The sequence below is a fragment of the Dictyostelium purpureum genome (assembly GCF_000190715.1).
Source record: "Dictyostelium purpureum unplaced genomic scaffold DICPUscaffold_298, whole genome shotgun sequence".
Taxonomy (NCBI): Eukaryota; Evosea; class Eumycetozoa; order Dictyosteliales; family Dictyosteliaceae; genus Dictyostelium; species Dictyostelium purpureum.
In genome coordinates, this window is record NW_003519634.1 from 1 (window position 1) to 17,524 (window position 17,524).

The 17,524-nt window shown below is 22.5% G+C and overlaps 8 protein-coding genes across 8 annotated transcripts; 4 read left to right on the top strand and 4 right to left on the bottom strand.

Annotated features, from left to right (window-relative positions):
* Positions 1–336: 336 nt before the first annotated feature.
* Positions 337–2,171, bottom strand: DICPUDRAFT_82439 (uncharacterized protein; the record flags this gene model as incomplete). The annotated part of the gene is made up of 2 exons (XM_003291740.1): positions 337–759; positions 840–2,171. The coding sequence occupies 2 exons, from the start codon at positions 2,169–2,171 to the stop codon at positions 337–339; spliced, it is 1,755 nt and encodes a 584-aa protein (XP_003291788.1).
* Positions 2,172–4,033: 1,862 nt separating this feature from the next.
* On the top strand, positions 4,034–7,196 carry DICPUDRAFT_99129 (uncharacterized protein). The gene is made up of 2 exons (XM_003291731.1): positions 4,034–4,090; positions 4,421–7,196. The coding sequence occupies exon 2, from the start codon at positions 4,577–4,579 to the stop codon at positions 7,178–7,180; it is 2,604 nt and encodes an 867-aa protein (XP_003291779.1). The 5' UTR covers positions 4,034–4,090; positions 4,421–4,576; the 3' UTR covers positions 7,181–7,196.
* A 659-nt stretch (positions 7,197–7,855) lies between these two features.
* Positions 7,856–8,379, bottom strand: DICPUDRAFT_89547 (uncharacterized protein; the record flags this gene model as incomplete). Its single annotated transcript, XM_003291741.1, has 2 exons — positions 7,856–8,178; positions 8,253–8,379. The coding sequence occupies 2 exons, from the start codon at positions 8,377–8,379 to the stop codon at positions 7,856–7,858; spliced, it is 450 nt and encodes a 149-aa protein (XP_003291789.1).
* A 1,620-nt stretch (positions 8,380–9,999) lies between these two features.
* Positions 10,000–10,545, top strand: DICPUDRAFT_82442 (uncharacterized protein; the record flags this gene model as incomplete). The annotated part of the gene is made up of 1 exon (XM_003291732.1): positions 10,000–10,545. The coding sequence occupies one exon, from the start codon at positions 10,000–10,002 to the stop codon at positions 10,543–10,545; it is 546 nt and encodes a 181-aa protein (XP_003291780.1).
* Positions 10,546–11,386: 841 nt separating this feature from the next.
* On the top strand, positions 11,387–11,706 carry DICPUDRAFT_156420 (uncharacterized protein; the record flags this gene model as incomplete). Its single annotated transcript, XM_003291733.1, has 2 exons — positions 11,387–11,399; positions 11,474–11,706. 2 exons carry the CDS (start codon positions 11,387–11,389, stop codon positions 11,704–11,706), a joined length of 246 nt encoding a protein of 81 aa, XP_003291781.1.
* Positions 11,707–11,865: 159 nt separating this feature from the next.
* Positions 11,866–12,777, top strand: DICPUDRAFT_39575 (uncharacterized protein; the record flags this gene model as incomplete). Its single annotated transcript, XM_003291734.1, has 1 exon — positions 11,866–12,777. One exon carries the CDS (start codon positions 11,866–11,868, stop codon positions 12,775–12,777), a length of 912 nt encoding a protein of 303 aa, XP_003291782.1.
* Positions 12,778–12,865: 88 nt separating this feature from the next.
* On the bottom strand, positions 12,866–15,382 carry DICPUDRAFT_156422 (uncharacterized protein; the record flags this gene model as incomplete). Its single annotated transcript, XM_003291742.1, has 3 exons — positions 12,866–14,189; positions 14,266–14,587; positions 14,668–15,382. The coding sequence occupies 3 exons, from the start codon at positions 15,380–15,382 to the stop codon at positions 12,866–12,868; spliced, it is 2,361 nt and encodes a 786-aa protein (XP_003291790.1).
* Positions 15,383–16,090: 708 nt separating this feature from the next.
* Positions 16,091–17,242, bottom strand: DICPUDRAFT_89549 (uncharacterized protein; the record flags this gene model as incomplete). Its single annotated transcript, XM_003291743.1, has 3 exons — positions 16,091–16,276; positions 16,348–17,013; positions 17,090–17,242. The coding sequence occupies 3 exons, from the start codon at positions 17,240–17,242 to the stop codon at positions 16,091–16,093; spliced, it is 1,005 nt and encodes a 334-aa protein (XP_003291791.1).
* Between the last annotated feature and the right edge of the window lie 282 nt (positions 17,243–17,524).

Genomic DNA, 17,524 nt, shown 5'->3' on the forward strand with positions numbered 1-17,524 from the left:
GATGATTTTTTTATTTTGTTTTTAAAATAAAATAAATTAATTCTTTATTTATAGTAATATTACTATTATAAAATAAACTAATAATAATAGTTTTTAAAATTATTATTATCATCATTGAAACAAAATTATAAAATAATTTTTTATTTTTATATTTTTATATTTTTATATTTTTATATTTTTATATTTTTATATTTTTATTTTCTAAAATACTAATTATAAAAACAGATGATTATTTGTATTAAAAATATAATAAAACATTTATTTTATTTTATTTTATTTTCATTATATATTTTATTTTTATTTATTTATAAATTGTGTATTTTTTATTATATAGTTTTATTTTTTAATTATAAAAGTTTTTTCAACAAATGCTTCGGAATTATCTCTAGAGCTTTGAACTAATTCTGATTTATCACCTTTTCTAAGGATGGCACAGAATGAACTTTGAGCTTCTTTAAATTCGACACCATCAATACCAATATCTGTTAATGCCTTTTGAGCTAATTCGCTTAAACGTGAGAAACCATCACCATTAACAGAGATAAGAACAATTGTACCATCTTTAACTGAATTTAAATAACGAGCTAAATTCTTTGAACGATTGATGAAAAAGAAAACAGAACTTGTGTAGAAAAATTTTGAATCCAAGTTTGAACCTTTTGAATCTAATAAAACAACATTAAAACCAACATTTGAACCGAAATCAATTTCTTTACCATTAATTATAAATTTAGAATATCCTTTTGTTAAACTTGTTTTCTGAAATAAATATTAAAAAAAAAGGAAATAGTAAGTATAAATAGTTTTATGGTTAAATATCCATATCGTTAAATACTTACAACAGATGAATAAACTTTAACATTTAAAGTTTTTTCTTCGCTATCTAAAAGGTTCATACATTTTTCGTGTAATTCTTTATTTTGATTCTTTAAAATTTTCCAAATTGTACAAAGATTACCAATTTCAATGATTGAACAACTTCCAATTTTTTCCAATGATAATATATATTTATCAAAATCATCTCTAAGGGAACTTGTACCACCAAAAACCTTCTTTTCGTCAAATGAACAATTATCAATCGATGTATTTGAATTTGAATTATTTTTATTTACATTGGCACCTAATTCTAAATTTACAGAGTCGTGGAAACTTGTTTTGAAATGGTTTTCAAGGGTTAAACCAAAGGTTTCCTTATCACTCTCAGTGCAGTCTTTCTTGTAACCAGTTGATGAGATTTTACCACCTAATACAAAACGAGTTGGGAAGAATTCTCTAGTTTTAAGGAAATTCTTTAAGGAATTTAAATCTGATGAGGCATCTTCAAGGTCAGAAATAAAACTACTCTTTAAAGTGATGTGTTCTTGTTCGATTCTAATTTCGAGTCTTGAAACCATACCATGGGTATAAGAGTAAACAGTTTTAGATTCCTTTGCTTTTGTTTCATCTTTTTCTACAGATCCTTTATGGGTAGCGTTAACAATGGATTTTAAAGCAAGAGTACCATTCCATGAGTAAAGACCACCTTTATGGGCATTATGTTCGACGGAATTAAATGTTGATTTTGTAATAAAAGTTAAAGTTTCTTGTGGTGGGAAAATTAATGCGTTACTGATATCCCATTGAACTACTTCAGCTCTATCCTCAAAAGTTTCACTATCGATTGAATATCTAAGGGGTAAATTTTTGCAATACTCGTAAATATCTGAACGATTTTCTTCAATATTAATATTTGTTAAGCCTGCATTTTTTGTTGCTCTTTCTTCTTTTTCAGCGTTACTTTCATTTTGGGTGTCATCTTTTGGTTTGTCATCAGTTTTTGGTTCTGTAGTTGAAGTTGATTTAACTGAGGTACTATTACTGACACCTTTAATATTGATAGCTAGTGTTTGAAAATCTTGAGATAATTCTACACCTTGATCCTTAGCAATTGAGATTTGGGTTTTGAAATGAATAGCATTATCGACTAAAGCATCGGAAATCTTTTTGTGTTCTTCGTCTTCAGCATCGATGGCACCATCTTTATCTTCAAATACATGATCAAATGGAATGATGGTTCCAAGTGAACTTCTTAATTCTTCTAAATTTTTATTTAAATCTTTTACTTTGAAATTTAAGAGTTTTGTTCCATCAATGAAAACTGGAATTTCTGTGATTGTATTATTATCTGTCATTTATTAATATTAAATAGTTAGTTTTAAAAAAATTAAAAAAAAATTAATATTTTTTGTGGAAAAAAAAAAAAAAAATTAGATTTTTTAATATTGGTGAAAAAAAAAAAAAAAAAAGATTTTTATATTTTATTTATTTTAATTTTTTATTTATTTATTTATTTATTTATTTATTTTATTTATTTTGGATCTAAAAATAGTGTAAAATACATACACGAAAATGTTAGGGCAGGAGGTTGGTGTTATTTTAAAATATCTATTCTTGAAATGTTGAGGTTATACAAATATATAATATAAATATTTTTTTACTTATAATAAAGATATGTATAGAATTGATTATCTCTTTTATTACTCTGGGTTATACAATTAATGATTAGAAATTCAAAAAAATAAAAAATAAAATTTTTTTTTTTTTTTTTATTTTTTTAATTTTTATTTTTTTATTTTTTATTTTTTTATTTTTATATTTTTCAATTAATACCCCTTTCAAATAAAAAAGTAATAAAACAGTTAATAATTAAATAAATAATTAAAAAAAAGTTATTATTGTTCAAAAATAAATTAAAACTTACAAAAAAATTTAATAATTCTATATAAATACTTCAATATCTGTTTGATTAATCAAATTTCTCAAGAAAGAAAAAGGATAATATAAATTGAAATTAAGATAGTTCCAAATATCATATTAAAAACAATACCATAGAGTTTTTAAATTATATTTGGGTAATCTATTTACAATTGAGTGTTTTTCTTTTTTGTTTGAGAAATACCGTAGTGGCTTTATTTTTTTATAAAGTATTTCGCCATTACTAAAATTATTTAAATAATATCTTTAACTTTTTTTATTCAAGAAATGATAATAAAATCAAAAAATTATTTTCAAATAAAATTAAATTGCATAAAAACAATAATATTTATTTTGGGGAGCTGATTTTTTTTATTTAAACCCTAAAAAATGGGAATCACGGTAATTTTTTTAAATTAACAAATAGGAACAATTAATAAATTAAAAGAATAATAAAAATCAAATCTGAAAATGGAAATATATTAATATAAAATTGGATATAAAGTGAAAGGGGTGAAGTTAATAAAAAATAAAAAAAAAAAAGAAAAATAAATAAAAAAAAAAAAAATAATATAAAGGTTGTGTCTTTTTTAAAAAAATAGAATTCTAAAAAAATTCTTTTAACAGTTTAGATATAATAATAATAATTACAAAAATAATAAAAATAATAAAATAAATAAATCAATTGGTTGTTATTGTGTGAAGTGTGTGCATGATTTTATGTCTTTGTGGGGGCATGTTTTTTAAATCAAATTGTTTTTATTATATATAAAAAGTATTTGTGTGTGTTTATGTGTGCGTGTGTGTATGTGGTTTATCTCAATTTTTTTTATCATTTATTTTTTTTTTTTCTAATTTTTTAAATTTATGTTTCTATATATTTGTGGAGTGTGGGGTTTGTTTTAAGAGAGTTTCTTTGTGCTTTCAAAACCATTATTTTAACATTTAATAACTTTGTTGTTTGTGGTTAAACAAAATATTTTTTTTATTTTTAATTTTATTTTTATATTTATTTTTGTAATTTGTTTACTTGATTTCAAGAAAACATTTAATCAATAGTATCAGATTTAAAAAAAAAAAAAAAAACATTTATTTATTTATTGTAAAATTTTTCTATTTATTTATGTACATATATATATTCACTCATTCATATTGCACAACTCTATAACCACACAGAGTTGTTTTAAAATTATAATAAAATAATATAAAAGTTTATTGTTGAACAACACACACAATAATTATAAAAATAATAAAAACAAAATATTTATTTTTATCATCATTATAATTTTATATTTATTTGTTCTATTTTTATAATTTCATTTTTATAAAATAAAAAAAAAACAAATAATAAAAAATACACAAAAAAAAAAATACAAAATAATATTCAATCAAAAATAAAATTATTTATTTTATAATAAAGTTATATATAACATCATTATAATAATCATTTGTTTATATATAAAATTATAATATTATATTTAAAAATATCAATTTTAAAATTTATCAAATCATAAATAGAGAGATATAAAAGGTAATTATTAAACTAAACCCACATTCAATTATAAAATCAATTTTAAATATGTATGTAATATGGCATATGTATTTAAAATAGATATTATAAAAGATTCATTGATAAATATTAACTTTTTTTTTTTTTTTAAAAATAAATCATTTTTAAATTACGATTAGATTTTTATTTTTTTTAAAAAAACAAATCATTTTTTTTTTTCAATTAATAATTTTTTGGTTATTATAATAATTTGGGATTTTTGTTGGTGATTAAATTAATATCTTCGGAAAAAAAAATAAAAAAAAATTCAATTTAAAAAAAAAAAAGAAAAAAATGAGCCCAACTATAGAAATTCAGTATCAACAACATCCACAAACAGAGCATTACAAACAATATCAAAATCAAAATCAAAATCAAAATCAACAAATTTATATCCACAATTCGAACTATATTAAAAATAATTTAAATAATATAAATAATTTAAAATATTTAAATCATTTAAACATAAAAGAAAAAAATAACAAAAATAATAATTGTTTCAATAATAATTATAATTTTAAATCACAGAGATATTTATTATTAAATAATAGTATAATAAATTATAATATAAATAAAAACTCTTACAATATTAAATTATTTGCAATGGATGATAGATCGACTGAAATATACAATGAGGATATAGAAATGAAAAATGTTCTTTTGGAAATCAACGACATTCTATTAAATGAAAGTAATAATGTAATTATTTCATCCGAGAAATCTATAGGCAAAACAACATGTATAAAGAACTACTCAATGCTCTACAATAACCAGTACGACATCATTTCAATGATACACGATGAAACTATAGAAAAAGATTTATGTACTTTGGGGAATTACATTCAATCCAATAATCCAAATTTGAAATTGTTCGATTACTTTTCAAATATAAACAACTTCCCAATTTTAGATCACGATCAACTATACACCTATTTGAGAGATACTCCAAAGAAATGGTTAATTTTATACGACAATGCAAATAGCTCCAACTTTACTACATTTCAAAAATATATACCCCTGTTAACCGACAACCAAGCCGATTCATCACTCAAACATCATATAATTATTACAAGTAAAGATTTGGATTTAGAAAAAAAGTTTGAAGAGTTTCATGGTGAAATTTTAATGAAATATGATTTAATACCATATTATGAAAGAGAACAATTACAAAAACAAAAAGAACTGGTTCCAGAAACTGAAAGAGTAGATTATTTTTATAACAAGAATGAACTATTAAAAAAAGGAACAATACCAGAAGATACAACGCATCTTGTACTTGGTATGGATTATAATTTACCTATATCCGAAAATACCATCCCAAAATCAGTTAAAGAATTGACCTTTGGTTGGAGTTATAATATACCTTTTGATGGTTTATCCATTCTACCCAATACAATTGTCCATTTAAATCTAGGTTATTCGTTTGATCAAGAAATTTCACCCGGGACACTCCCAAACTCCATTACCAAGCTTGTCTTTGGGGATAGTTTTAATCAAAAATTGGTACTAGGCTCAATACCTCCACATACAAAAACATTAATTTTCGGTAAAAACTTTAATCAAATTATAGAGCCCGGTGTTATACCATCATCTGTAAAAGAAATATGCTTTGGTTGGTGCTTTAATCAAGTGATAAGTAAAGGTGCAATTCCATATGGATGTGTTCAGTTAAAGTTGGGTTATGATTACAATCAATCAATTGATATAGAAGTACTACCAAAAACCCTTCGCCATTTAGAGTTCTCATTTTCATTCAACAAACCCATCCCTGAAAATAGTATTCCATTTGGTGTAGAAACATTGGTATTTGGATCGTCGTTCAATCAAGCAATAAATGATGGTAGTGTTCCAAGCTCAGTTAAGAGTCTTTCTTTTTCTGATGATTTTAATCAATCAATATCAAAAATAAACATACCAATGTCCGTTACAAAATTAGCAGTAGGTAAAAACTTTAATCAGTTATTTAACAATTTATCACCATCCATTACACACTTTACATGGAATAGTGAACATAAATTTAGAGAAGAGCTGCTACCTATGACTATAACCCATTTGGTCTTTGGTGACCATTTTAACAAACCTATTAAAGGTCATTTACCAAATGGTATTGTAAGTGTGGAATTTGGTATTCCTTTCAATCAAGTAATCCCAAAGTCTTTTTTCCCACAATCATTAAAACATCTTTGCTTGGGAAACAGATTTAACAAAGCAATTCCTGCAGGTGTTTTACCATCATCCATCACATCATTAAAACTTTCAACTGATTTTAACCAACCATTAACACAAGGAGCCATTCCATCCTCAGTACGATATCTCGATATGGGTAATTCTTTTAACAAACCAATAACTTTAAAAACAAATTTAATTTTATCATTCTTCAAATTACTAAACAGTAAATCATTAAATAATTTAAAAGAATTAACAAACTTTAATAATAATAATAATAACATTAATAATAATAAAACTAAAGATGATAATGATCTACAGCCATCAGAAAGTCAAAATAACTCAATTTCATTAACACAATCAACACCAAATGCAAACCTATCATTATCAACAAACAATTATGATATTGATGAAGATGAAGATGAAACAAATAATAATGTAAATAATAGAAACAAACAAAGCAGTGAAATAGCCCCCAAAAATCAACAAATTTCTTTTTTTCCATCATCATGTGATGTAATTTCATTAGGTTGGAAGTTCAATCAACATATTGTTCAAGGAAGCCTCCCCAATGGTATTAAGGAACTGACAATTGGTCCATTTTTTCAACATGTTATACAAAAAGATTCTTTACCCCCATCTTTGACAAAAATAAATGTTTTAGGTGGGAAGAGAAGTCCACATTTATTTGAAAATGTTTCAAAAAATATAAAAATAATTTATATTGATTAAATAAACATTATTTTATAAAAAAAAAAAAAAAAACCTTTTTAAAAATAACAATTTTTTAAATAATTTATTCAAAAAAAATTGCAAATAACACAAAAAAAAAAAAACTTTTGTTTAACCAAATCGATCATAATTACCTTTCATTTTACATAAATTTTATAAATTTATCAAAGATATTTAAAGGCTGTTTTGTTCCATGATCAAAATTTTGTTCAATACTACTATCCAAACTTTTAGACTTTTTTTTATTTTGTCGCACAAAATGAATAATTTTTTTTTTTGGGTTTTAAATTTTTTCAATATTTAATCATTTTTTTTTTTTTTTTTAATCATTTCTATTTTTTCAATTTATACTTTGTAATATTTATCTGTAATATTTATTTTATACCTAATATCAAAACAACAATGGGGTTTCACAAATTTATTTAGCACACCATCATCAAAAGGTAATTAAATAAAAAATTTTAAATAAAAAAATAAAAAAAATAAAAAACTAACTAAAAAACTATACAGGAACAATAATCTTTGTATCATCCTCATCAAAAAAAAAGTTCACCAAAGAGTACAGTATCCAGATCTACCTTTTATCTTTAAAATAAAATTAAATAAAAAAATTATTTTATTTCTATTTTTAATACATTTTAAAATAAGGATTTTTTTATTGATTTGAAATTCTATTTAAAGATAACTTTTAAAACTTGGTTCGTGTTTAAAATTGTCACTTTCACCATCTAAATAACGAACTTTTTTATTTAAACCCTCCAATATTTCAGGTGTAAGACCAATAATAGTTGGTACATTGATAAAATAAAATGGTTCATTATCTGTTTCTTCCACACCAATTTTAGAAAAACCAAAAGGATGGGTCCCACATTCGCTACAAAAGTAATGTATATGATTGAATGGTTCAAATTTGTATTCTTTTAATGATTCTTTTTTAATTTCTACCATATCCTTTTCTTTAATTAAAATTTCCCAAAACCTATATACAGAACAAATTGCTATAACAAAAATATTTTATTAATATTACTATTCAAAAATTAATTATTTTTAAATTAATTTTTTAATAACTTACAACAGTTACACTTGTAGCTAATGATATCTAATATATTAGATACATTTAAACTGCATGTGTATTTTACCTTTTTGCAATGACAAGCTCCGTGTAAAACTAATTTTTCTTTTATCTTATTATTTTCCATTGATTGTTACATTATTAAAAAGTGTGTTAAAAAAATTAAATATTTAATTAAAAATTAAAAAAAAAAAAAATTTTAATTTTTTAAATTAATTTATTTTTTAGTTTTAATATTATTTTATTTATTTATTTTTTGTATAATTTAAATTAACAACAGTTGTAATAATTCGACAATTCCAATCACTTTTCAGCAAACTTTTTTTTTTTTTTTTTTTTAAAAATTTAAAATTTTATTTTGTGTATACCACGAAAATTTATTCAGATTTTTTTTATAATTAAAATAAAATAAAAAAAAAATGAAATAAAACAAAAAAAAAAAAAAAAATGATTTAAAATTTTTTTTTTTATTTTTCCATAATTTTTATTTTTTATATTCTCTATTTATCTTTATTTTTCTGTATTATTTTTAAATTTTGTAAAATAACAAACAATGGGTTTCAGTTTTTTAGGATTCAGCAGTTATAATAAACGTAAGTATTTCAATTTTTTTTTAAATGTTTAATTTTTAACTTTGTGTATTAATTTATTGTTACTCTGCATTCTTTTTTAGCAACAACCGTTAGAGTATCATCAAGCTCAAAACGTGGAGGATCCAAAACAAGAACAGTTTTCTCTCTTTAAATGTGCCTTTGGGAAAAACTATTATAGAAGATTGTTAATTATTCATCATTGTAATTAATGAAAAGAAATAATCAATTTTGAAAATTCATCTCAAAAGAAAATTCTTTTAATTTTTTAATTTTTTTATTTTATTAGTTTTTTTAAATAAAGATTACCAACAATTATCAAAGTTTTATAAAACTATAACCCACAGTTTTTTATTATTTCTTGATATTTTTTTCAATTTTTTTTAAATTTTTTCTTTTTTTTTTTTTGTAATCCAATCATGGTTTTTTAATTTATTTTTTTTTCGATTTCTTAAATGATTTTTATATTATTTTTATTTGAGTAGTTTTTTATTATAAAAAAATCATTTTATATTTATCTATCAACCTCTACGGTTATTTTATTGTTTTTAAATTATATTGCTTTATTTTATTAATTTTTATAAAAGTTTATCATCCAAACTCAAACCTTTTTTTTTAAATTAAAAAGTTATTTTTAATTTATTATTATTTTTAATTATTTATTTATTTTTGTTTTAATGGGCAAGAAAAAAACGACTTCGGTCGAGTATATAATTCACTTTATTTTCAGACTTTTCAGATATTCTTTTTTTGGATTTTTAATATATGTTATCCACCTATAATCGATAACTAATTTAAAAAAAATTATTTTTAAAAAGATCAAAAATCGTTTAAAAAAAAAAAATAACAAAAAAAAAAAAAAAAATAAAAAAAAATTACGCCATGAAAATTTTTTACAATGATTGATTAAAATATCTTTGATCACTTTATTTTCACTCCACATAATACCTAATTGATTAAAAAAAAATATCAAATTTTTTTTTTTATATTTTTTTTTATTTAATTTTTTTATAGATGTTTTTTTTTTTTTTTAATTATAAAGACTTCGAACAAAAAAAAAAAAAAAAAAAAAAAATAATATTGTTTTTGTAAAAATTCTTAAAAAACGATATAAATAATAAATAATAAATAATAAATAACAAAATAATTATAAAAAAATGAATAAATTAAAATTTTTAATTTTAATTTTATTACCCACTTTAATTTTATTAATTGGTACTGTTTCATCATTAGAAACTACCATTCAAGTAGAATCAATTAAATCTTCAAATACTACAGTTAGAAAATATACTCAGTTTAATATTACTGCTCCTGTTAATGATTCTTTTGTATGCGATGTTACCTATACTTTACCAAAGCAAAACGATACCGAATGTAAATATGAATGTGGTAAATTTTATTATAGAATTGAAGAAGATCCAACAAATATCAATAAATTCTATTTTTGCCCTACCAAGTATCTTGCATGCAGAGACAATAGTACCGTTCCTTTTAAACCCCTTTCTTTATGTTGGTCTGTTACCTGCTTCCCTAACAATGCCTCTGTTAAAGTCGATACTACCTATACTGTCCTCTGTGTTGACCCTAATCCACCAAAAATTGTATCGAATTCAACCGATTCCAATAGCTCTAATTCGATAAATAGTTTATTTTCCCAAAATCTATTATTAATTAGTTTTGTAATATTAATTTTTATTTTTTAAAAAAAAAAAAAAAAAAAAAATATTATTAATGTTTTTTAATCCAACATTAATAATTTAGAATATACTTTTGTAAATATTGGGATTTATAAACTCCCCTAACTCTTATAGAAATTATAAAATAATAAAATTACTTTAAAAAAAAAAAAAATTTATATTTTAAAACTTTGTTTATTTAAATGATATAGATTGGATTGAAATTAAAATCATTTGAAAGAAATTTAACACCATCTTCTACCAGAATTAATATCGATATTGATATTAATAATATTGGTAAAACCACCACATGGATTAAAGCATGGATCGCAACATGGATTAAAGCCACAGGAACCTCTATTACCAAACCAAGCAGATTGATTACCAGAGAATAAAGTGAGACCGGAAGAGCTTGTCATAGATTTTTTTGAAGAGATACCATTGGTTGGGTTCATAGATGAGATTGATTCTAAAGAAATTCATTAAAAAAATTAATACATTTATTTATAGTAAATTTAAATGATAATTATTTATAAAAAATATAAAACATACTGATAATAGACATTTTATAATTAATAAGTTTTTTTTTAATAAAGTTAATAAAACTAATGAATAAAAAAAAAAAATTAATTACTTTTATACAAAATAAAATATAATAAATAAAATGAATGTAATCTTAAAAAAATAAAAATGGTTAATATAATTTTCTAAAATATTTTTTAATTGATGCATATTTAAATAATTTTTATTTTTTCATGATTTAAAGGTAATTACCTTCAACTATTTTTTTATAATATAAATATTTGAAAAATAATTTTTTTTATTCATTCAAATTAACAAACAAACAAAAGCTACAATTAATTTTAAAATGTCAATTATTAGTAAATATTCTTTATAAATAATTATTTTTATATTATATAAAACAAAAACATATACTAAATTTTTTTATTTTTAGAATCAATTTCATCAATGGGTCCAGTTAGTGGTGCTTCATCAAGAAAATCCATGTTAAGTTTATCTGGTGTTTCTTCTTTCACTAATAATGAATCATCTTGTTTTGGTGGTGGTTTCGGTGGTAGTTTTAATCCATGCTTTGATCCATGCTGCAAACCATGTTGTGATCCATGCGGTTCTAATATCAACTTTATCAATATTGATATTGATATTGGTCGTAGAAGATGGTGCTAAAATATTTAAATAAAAATAACTTTGGTTTTTAATTATCTGTTTGATCAAATTATTGTTTTGTTTTATTTTTTTTTTATTTTTTTTTTTAAATTTTCATTTTTTAATTTTTTTTTTTTAAATTTTTTTTTATTTTTTTTTTTTTCATATTTTAATTTAAAAATGATTAAACAAATTTTTAAAAGTAAATTAAATTATAATAATATTATTTTTAATAATTCTCAATTATTAAAATCAAAAAATATTAGATTTTTTACTACAGAAACAAAAACAACAACTACTGTAGGTCAAGAATGTATACTCGAAAAATTAACAGGTGAAAACGAAGGTATTAGTGTAATTTCATTCAATAGAGGACATGTTAAAAATGCATTGGGTAAAAATTTAATGCAAGAATTTAGACAGCATTTACACGAACTTAGATTTTGTACTTCAACAAGAGTTGTTATTCTTCGTAGTTTAGTTGATGGTGTATTCTGTTCAGGTGCAGATTTAAAAGAAAGAGCACAAATGTCACAAGTTGAAGCATCACAATTTGTACATTCATTAAGATCATCTTTTACCGAGTTGGAAACATTACAAATGCCAACTATTGCCGCTATTGAAGGTGCTGCTATGGGAGGTGGTACAGAAATGGTTTTAGCATGTGATTTTAGAGTTGCAAGTGCTTCATCAAAAATGGGTTTACCAGAAACAGGTTTAGCAATTATCCCAGGTGCTGGTGGTACACAACGTTTACCAAGATTAATTGGTATTCCAAGAGCTAAAGAATTAATCTTTACCGGTGCAATTCTCGATAGTAAACGTGCTTTAGAAATTGGTCTTGTTCAATATGCCACTGAAAAAGGTGAAGCATTTAATAAAGCTATAGAAATCGCAAAACAAATTTTACCAAAAGGTCCAGTAGCTATTAGAATGGCCAAACAAGCAATTGATAAAGGTATGAACGTTGATATTTCAACTGGTATGGTCATTGAACAAGCCTCATATGCTCAAGTTATCCCAACCAAAGATAGAATAGAAGGTCTTACTGCTTTTAGAGAAAAGAGAAAACCAATTTACAAAGGCGAATAAATAAACTATTATAATTAAAATTCTTTTTTTTTATGTAAAATTTAATATATTGTTAAATATATAATATATATTATTTATAAATAAAACTTTATTTATATTTTAAAGTATGTTTTTGTTGTTGCATTTCTAACAATTTTTGAACTTGTTGGTAGTAGACTAGTTGTTGGTTAACTTCAATTGGTTCTTCTTCACTAATATTTTCATCTGGGGAGGAAATAGTTTCTTGAATTTTATTACTTTCTTTTACTGGTGTTGGTGGAAGCGTAATTTGATTATCAATGTTATTAATTTCTTTATTTGTTTCAACCATTTTATTACCATTTAATTTTAATAGCTCTTCCTCTTCTTCTTTTTCTTTTTGATGATAATGAGATGCTTGAAGATGGGGTGCCAACCATTGAACAAAATCATTAACTAATTCGGATGCTACTTTTTTTAAAGTTGTTACATTTTTTGTGTCTTGTACTTTGTTTAAAAGTTCTTCATAAACCGATGCAGAAATCATATCCCAGAAAGATGCTTGACTGGGTGTCCAAGAACCATTAAACTGACGAACATTCATTGCAAACTTGAATGACAATGGGATATGTTTTGAATGGGAATTAATGTAAGCTACAATGGGATGAGCCAATGCATTTGAAATATAACTTATCTCTGGTGTATACAATGGTGCAACTGAATAGAGATGGTTCAATTGTACTTTGAAATCCAAATGTAAATTCATACGTGGATTTTCTGATGCTGGAATAATACCAAACTCTACTTGTTCAGTTTCTAAAAGTTCCTTGTCATCAACTTGGTGTGGTAATAGTAAAAGTAAATCTATATCAAATGTACCTTCTTTAATCCATCCTAATGGTCCAGTTGCATTTCTACTAAGAATGTCAATATTTAAACCATCAATTTTTAATTCCCTATATTCGGGTTTTTCATCTCTTTGAGTTTTATTTCTTTTATTGCTGTTATTATTTGTATTTAAGTTTGTTGTTTGTGATGATGTTGATGTTGATAAAGTTGGTTGGGGTGGTTGTGATGATGGATTTGGGTGAGTTAAATAAAATGATTCATTTTCTTCACTTCCTGAAGTAAAATGTTCAAAGTTGAAGTTATCATTTCTAAAATTTTGAATTTTATTTGTAAAAGATTGTAATTGTTTCGATAAAACGTCATCAGATTCGATATTAAATGGTCTATGATGTTGTGGTATGGTAAAAGTGAATAATGAGTTGTCAAATTTACCAATTATACTTTTGCAAGATAATAAATCTAATAACATCCATTGTTTTCTAAATCGATCACTTTCTAAATGATAAATTGAAATTGGTAATGGTCTATAACTTCTATCTGGTAAAAACATTGTTATTAAAAAATCTTTAACTTCTAATTTTTCAAATTCGAAATCACCTGAAACTCTATATATAAAAAAGAAATTTTATTAATATATTTCTATTATTATATGTTATTATAAAACTATTAGTGGTTGTTTACTTTTTTCTTCTTGGATAAACCATATTTTTATTATAATATACACCTTCAGTTCTTCTATCAATTAAACCACGAACACCATTTACTAAACATTCTTGAATTAAACCTTTGCCTTCTAAAAACCATAAGAAATTTAATTTTATGTCGATTTGTCTAATAGATAGCTGAATCGATGATAAATGATCGTCTGGTCTTGGTGTACGAGAAACATTAACATTTTCTATTCTAATATAACCTGTTTTTAAATCACCTCTTGCTCTTTCAAAAGTGATTGTAATACCTGTATTATTTGTCAAATATTGACCAACTTTTTTGGCAATTAATTCTATATTTTAAATTTAAATGTTAATATTTTGATTTTCTTATTATTTTTTTTTTTAAAAAGGTAATATATTGATTACATACCTGAAAATTCAAAAGTATTGGCAAAAAATAGTATAAGAGAAACTAAAGAAGTTGTACCAATTAAAACTAAAGCACCAGTTCCAAAAGCTGCCCAACTTATAATTGCAATTCTTTGATCTGATGTTAATGGTTTATTTCTAGTTAAAAAATATTTGACTTTTGCGATTAATCTTGAAAAAAATGAAAAAATACCATCTCTATATGTTTGATATCTTTTATTACCACCACTATTATTTGTATTTTCGTTATGTTCATTTTCTTGATTATCATTGTTATTATTATTATTATTATTATTACTGTTGTTATTATTATTTATTTGATTATTTTCACTTTTATTTTCTAAATTTGTTTTATCATCTTTATTATTTGGTGTAGAGGTACCAAACTGTCTTTTAAATAACATAGATTGATTATTACTAAAATTATAGTATTGACTAATTTTATTATTACATTTAATTGAATTATTTAAAAACTGTAGATAATTTGAAACATTTTTGTTTTTATTATTAATGTCATTATTGGAATTACTATTTAATTTAATGTGTTCGTTTAAACTATTACTGATATTACTATTATTATTGTTATTAAATGATTTTATGTTATTAATAGTATTGATACTCCGGGTGTTTACTTTGCATAATCCTTTAAAATTTGCTATATTTTTATTTTGAGTTGCTATAACTCGTCTAATTGAATGTATATTATTTATATTCATCTATTTGTGAATTTTAATTTTCTTTATATTACATTTAAAAAAAAAAATAAAAAAAAATTTATCCTATATCTTTTCTATAATTTCAAAAAGATTAAAAAAAAAAAAAAAAAAAAAAAAAAATTAATATAATGTTTTTAAAATAAAAAATAAAAAAATATTGTTTTATTATTATTTTAATAAAAATAAAAAAATTATTATAATTTATATTTTTTATTAATGAAAAATAAATAAAAGGTGTGTGTGTGGTGAAAATGTGGGTGGTGGTTCATTGTGAAGGTTTAAATTAATTGAAGAAAACCAAAAAAATAAAAAAAAGTAAAAGGATATAATAAATATAAAATGGGGTAAATATATGGGGAGGGGTGTGTTATATTTATATTACTATTCCTATTTTTGTGTAAGAATTTTTTATTTGATCTTACATTTTTTTAATTTTAGATTTTTATCTATTTATATTTTTTGTATATCTCTTCAAAGTTGTATATTTAATTTCGTAATAAACAAATTAAAAAAAATTAAAAAAAAAAAAAGAAAAAAAATAAATTTTTTGAATTTAAAAAAAAAAAATAAAAAAATAAAAAAATTATTTTTTGTTTGTAAATTGAAACACCAAATCATGATTTTTAATCAAAAAAAAAATATTTTAAAGTTATTTATAATTAAATTAAAATAATCTTAAAAGTTGTTTTTATTTATTTCACGAATTTTTTATATATTTAAAATTTTTGATATATTGCTTAAATCGACATTTCCACCAGAAATAATAACACCAATTCTTTTAATATTTGATTTAATTTGTTTATTTTCTTCATCTAGTGAATTTTGTTTAATAATTGCAGCAAGGACTGTAGCGCTTGAAGGTTCAATAATAATTTTCATTCTTTCCCAAACCAACTGTTTAAAAAAAAAAATTAATATATTTTGTGTGGTGTGTGTTATATTAAATATTTTGTAGTATACGTTACTTTCATACTTGATTTGATTTCATCATCTGAAACAGTTATAATACCATCAATATATTTTTGAATGATTGGGAAATTTAATGGACCCAAGGTTGTTAAAAGACCATCGGCAATGGTATTTGGTTTACCTTCGGTGTGTGATTGAATGGAACCTTCTTTTAAAGATCTAAATGCATCATCGGCACCTTCAGGCTCGGCTGCAAATACTTTAATATTTGGATTGATTGATTTTACAGAAATTAAGGTGCCTGATAAAAGTCCACCACCACCAACTGGTGTAATTACTGCATCTAAATCTTTAACCTGTTCCAACAATTCTAAAGCAGCAGTACCTTGGCCTGCAATAACATCCAAGTTATTAAATGGGTGAATTAACTTACATCCATGTTTTTCGATTAATGCATTGGTGTTGGTTTCTCTGGCTTCTAAAGTTGCTTTGCATAATGTAACATTTGCATCATATCCTTTGATTGCATTCAATTTGACGATTGGTGCATTCTCTGGTACAACAACATAACATGGTACTCCTCTCATTTTTGATGCTAAAGATAATGCTTGTCCATGATTACCTGATGAGTGAGTTACAACACCTTTTTTCATATCCTCTTCATTTAATTTAAAGACACTATTACATGCACCACGGAATTTAAATGCACCAACTTTTTGAAACTATAAATATTTAATTAATTTTATTAAGTTATTTATTTTTATTATTTTCCAAACAATTAATTAATGTATTAATTACATTTTCGCATTTAAAAAATATTTCTTTATCTCCTGATAATTTATTTATAGTTGAATTGGTTAAAACTGGTGTTTCGTGAATATATTGCTTTATTCTTTCATGGGCCTCTTTAATATCCTTTAGTGTTACAACATCATCGATTTGTGTGTCCATTATTATTATATTATTATTATTACTGTTACCAAAGATTATAAAAACTGAATTTTTTAAAAAATAAAAATAAAAATAAAAAAAAATAAAAATAAAAATTTTAAAAAAAATTAAAATAAAATAAATATTTTTAAAATGTCATAAATTAAATAAAGCTTAAACCAATTATTTTGCTATCAAAAATAAAATATAATGAATTTCAAATTGTTATTAAATTTTTTCTTTATTCACCCCACTTTTTTTCTTTTTATCAATCAAATAAAAACAAATAATATTTTATTTAAT

Bases quoted from the DNA above. Each gene is read 5' to 3' on its own strand.
- DICPUDRAFT_99129 (XM_003291731.1), top strand. From the start codon at position 4,577: ATGAGCCCAACTATAGAAATTCAGTATCAACAACATCCACAAACAGAG.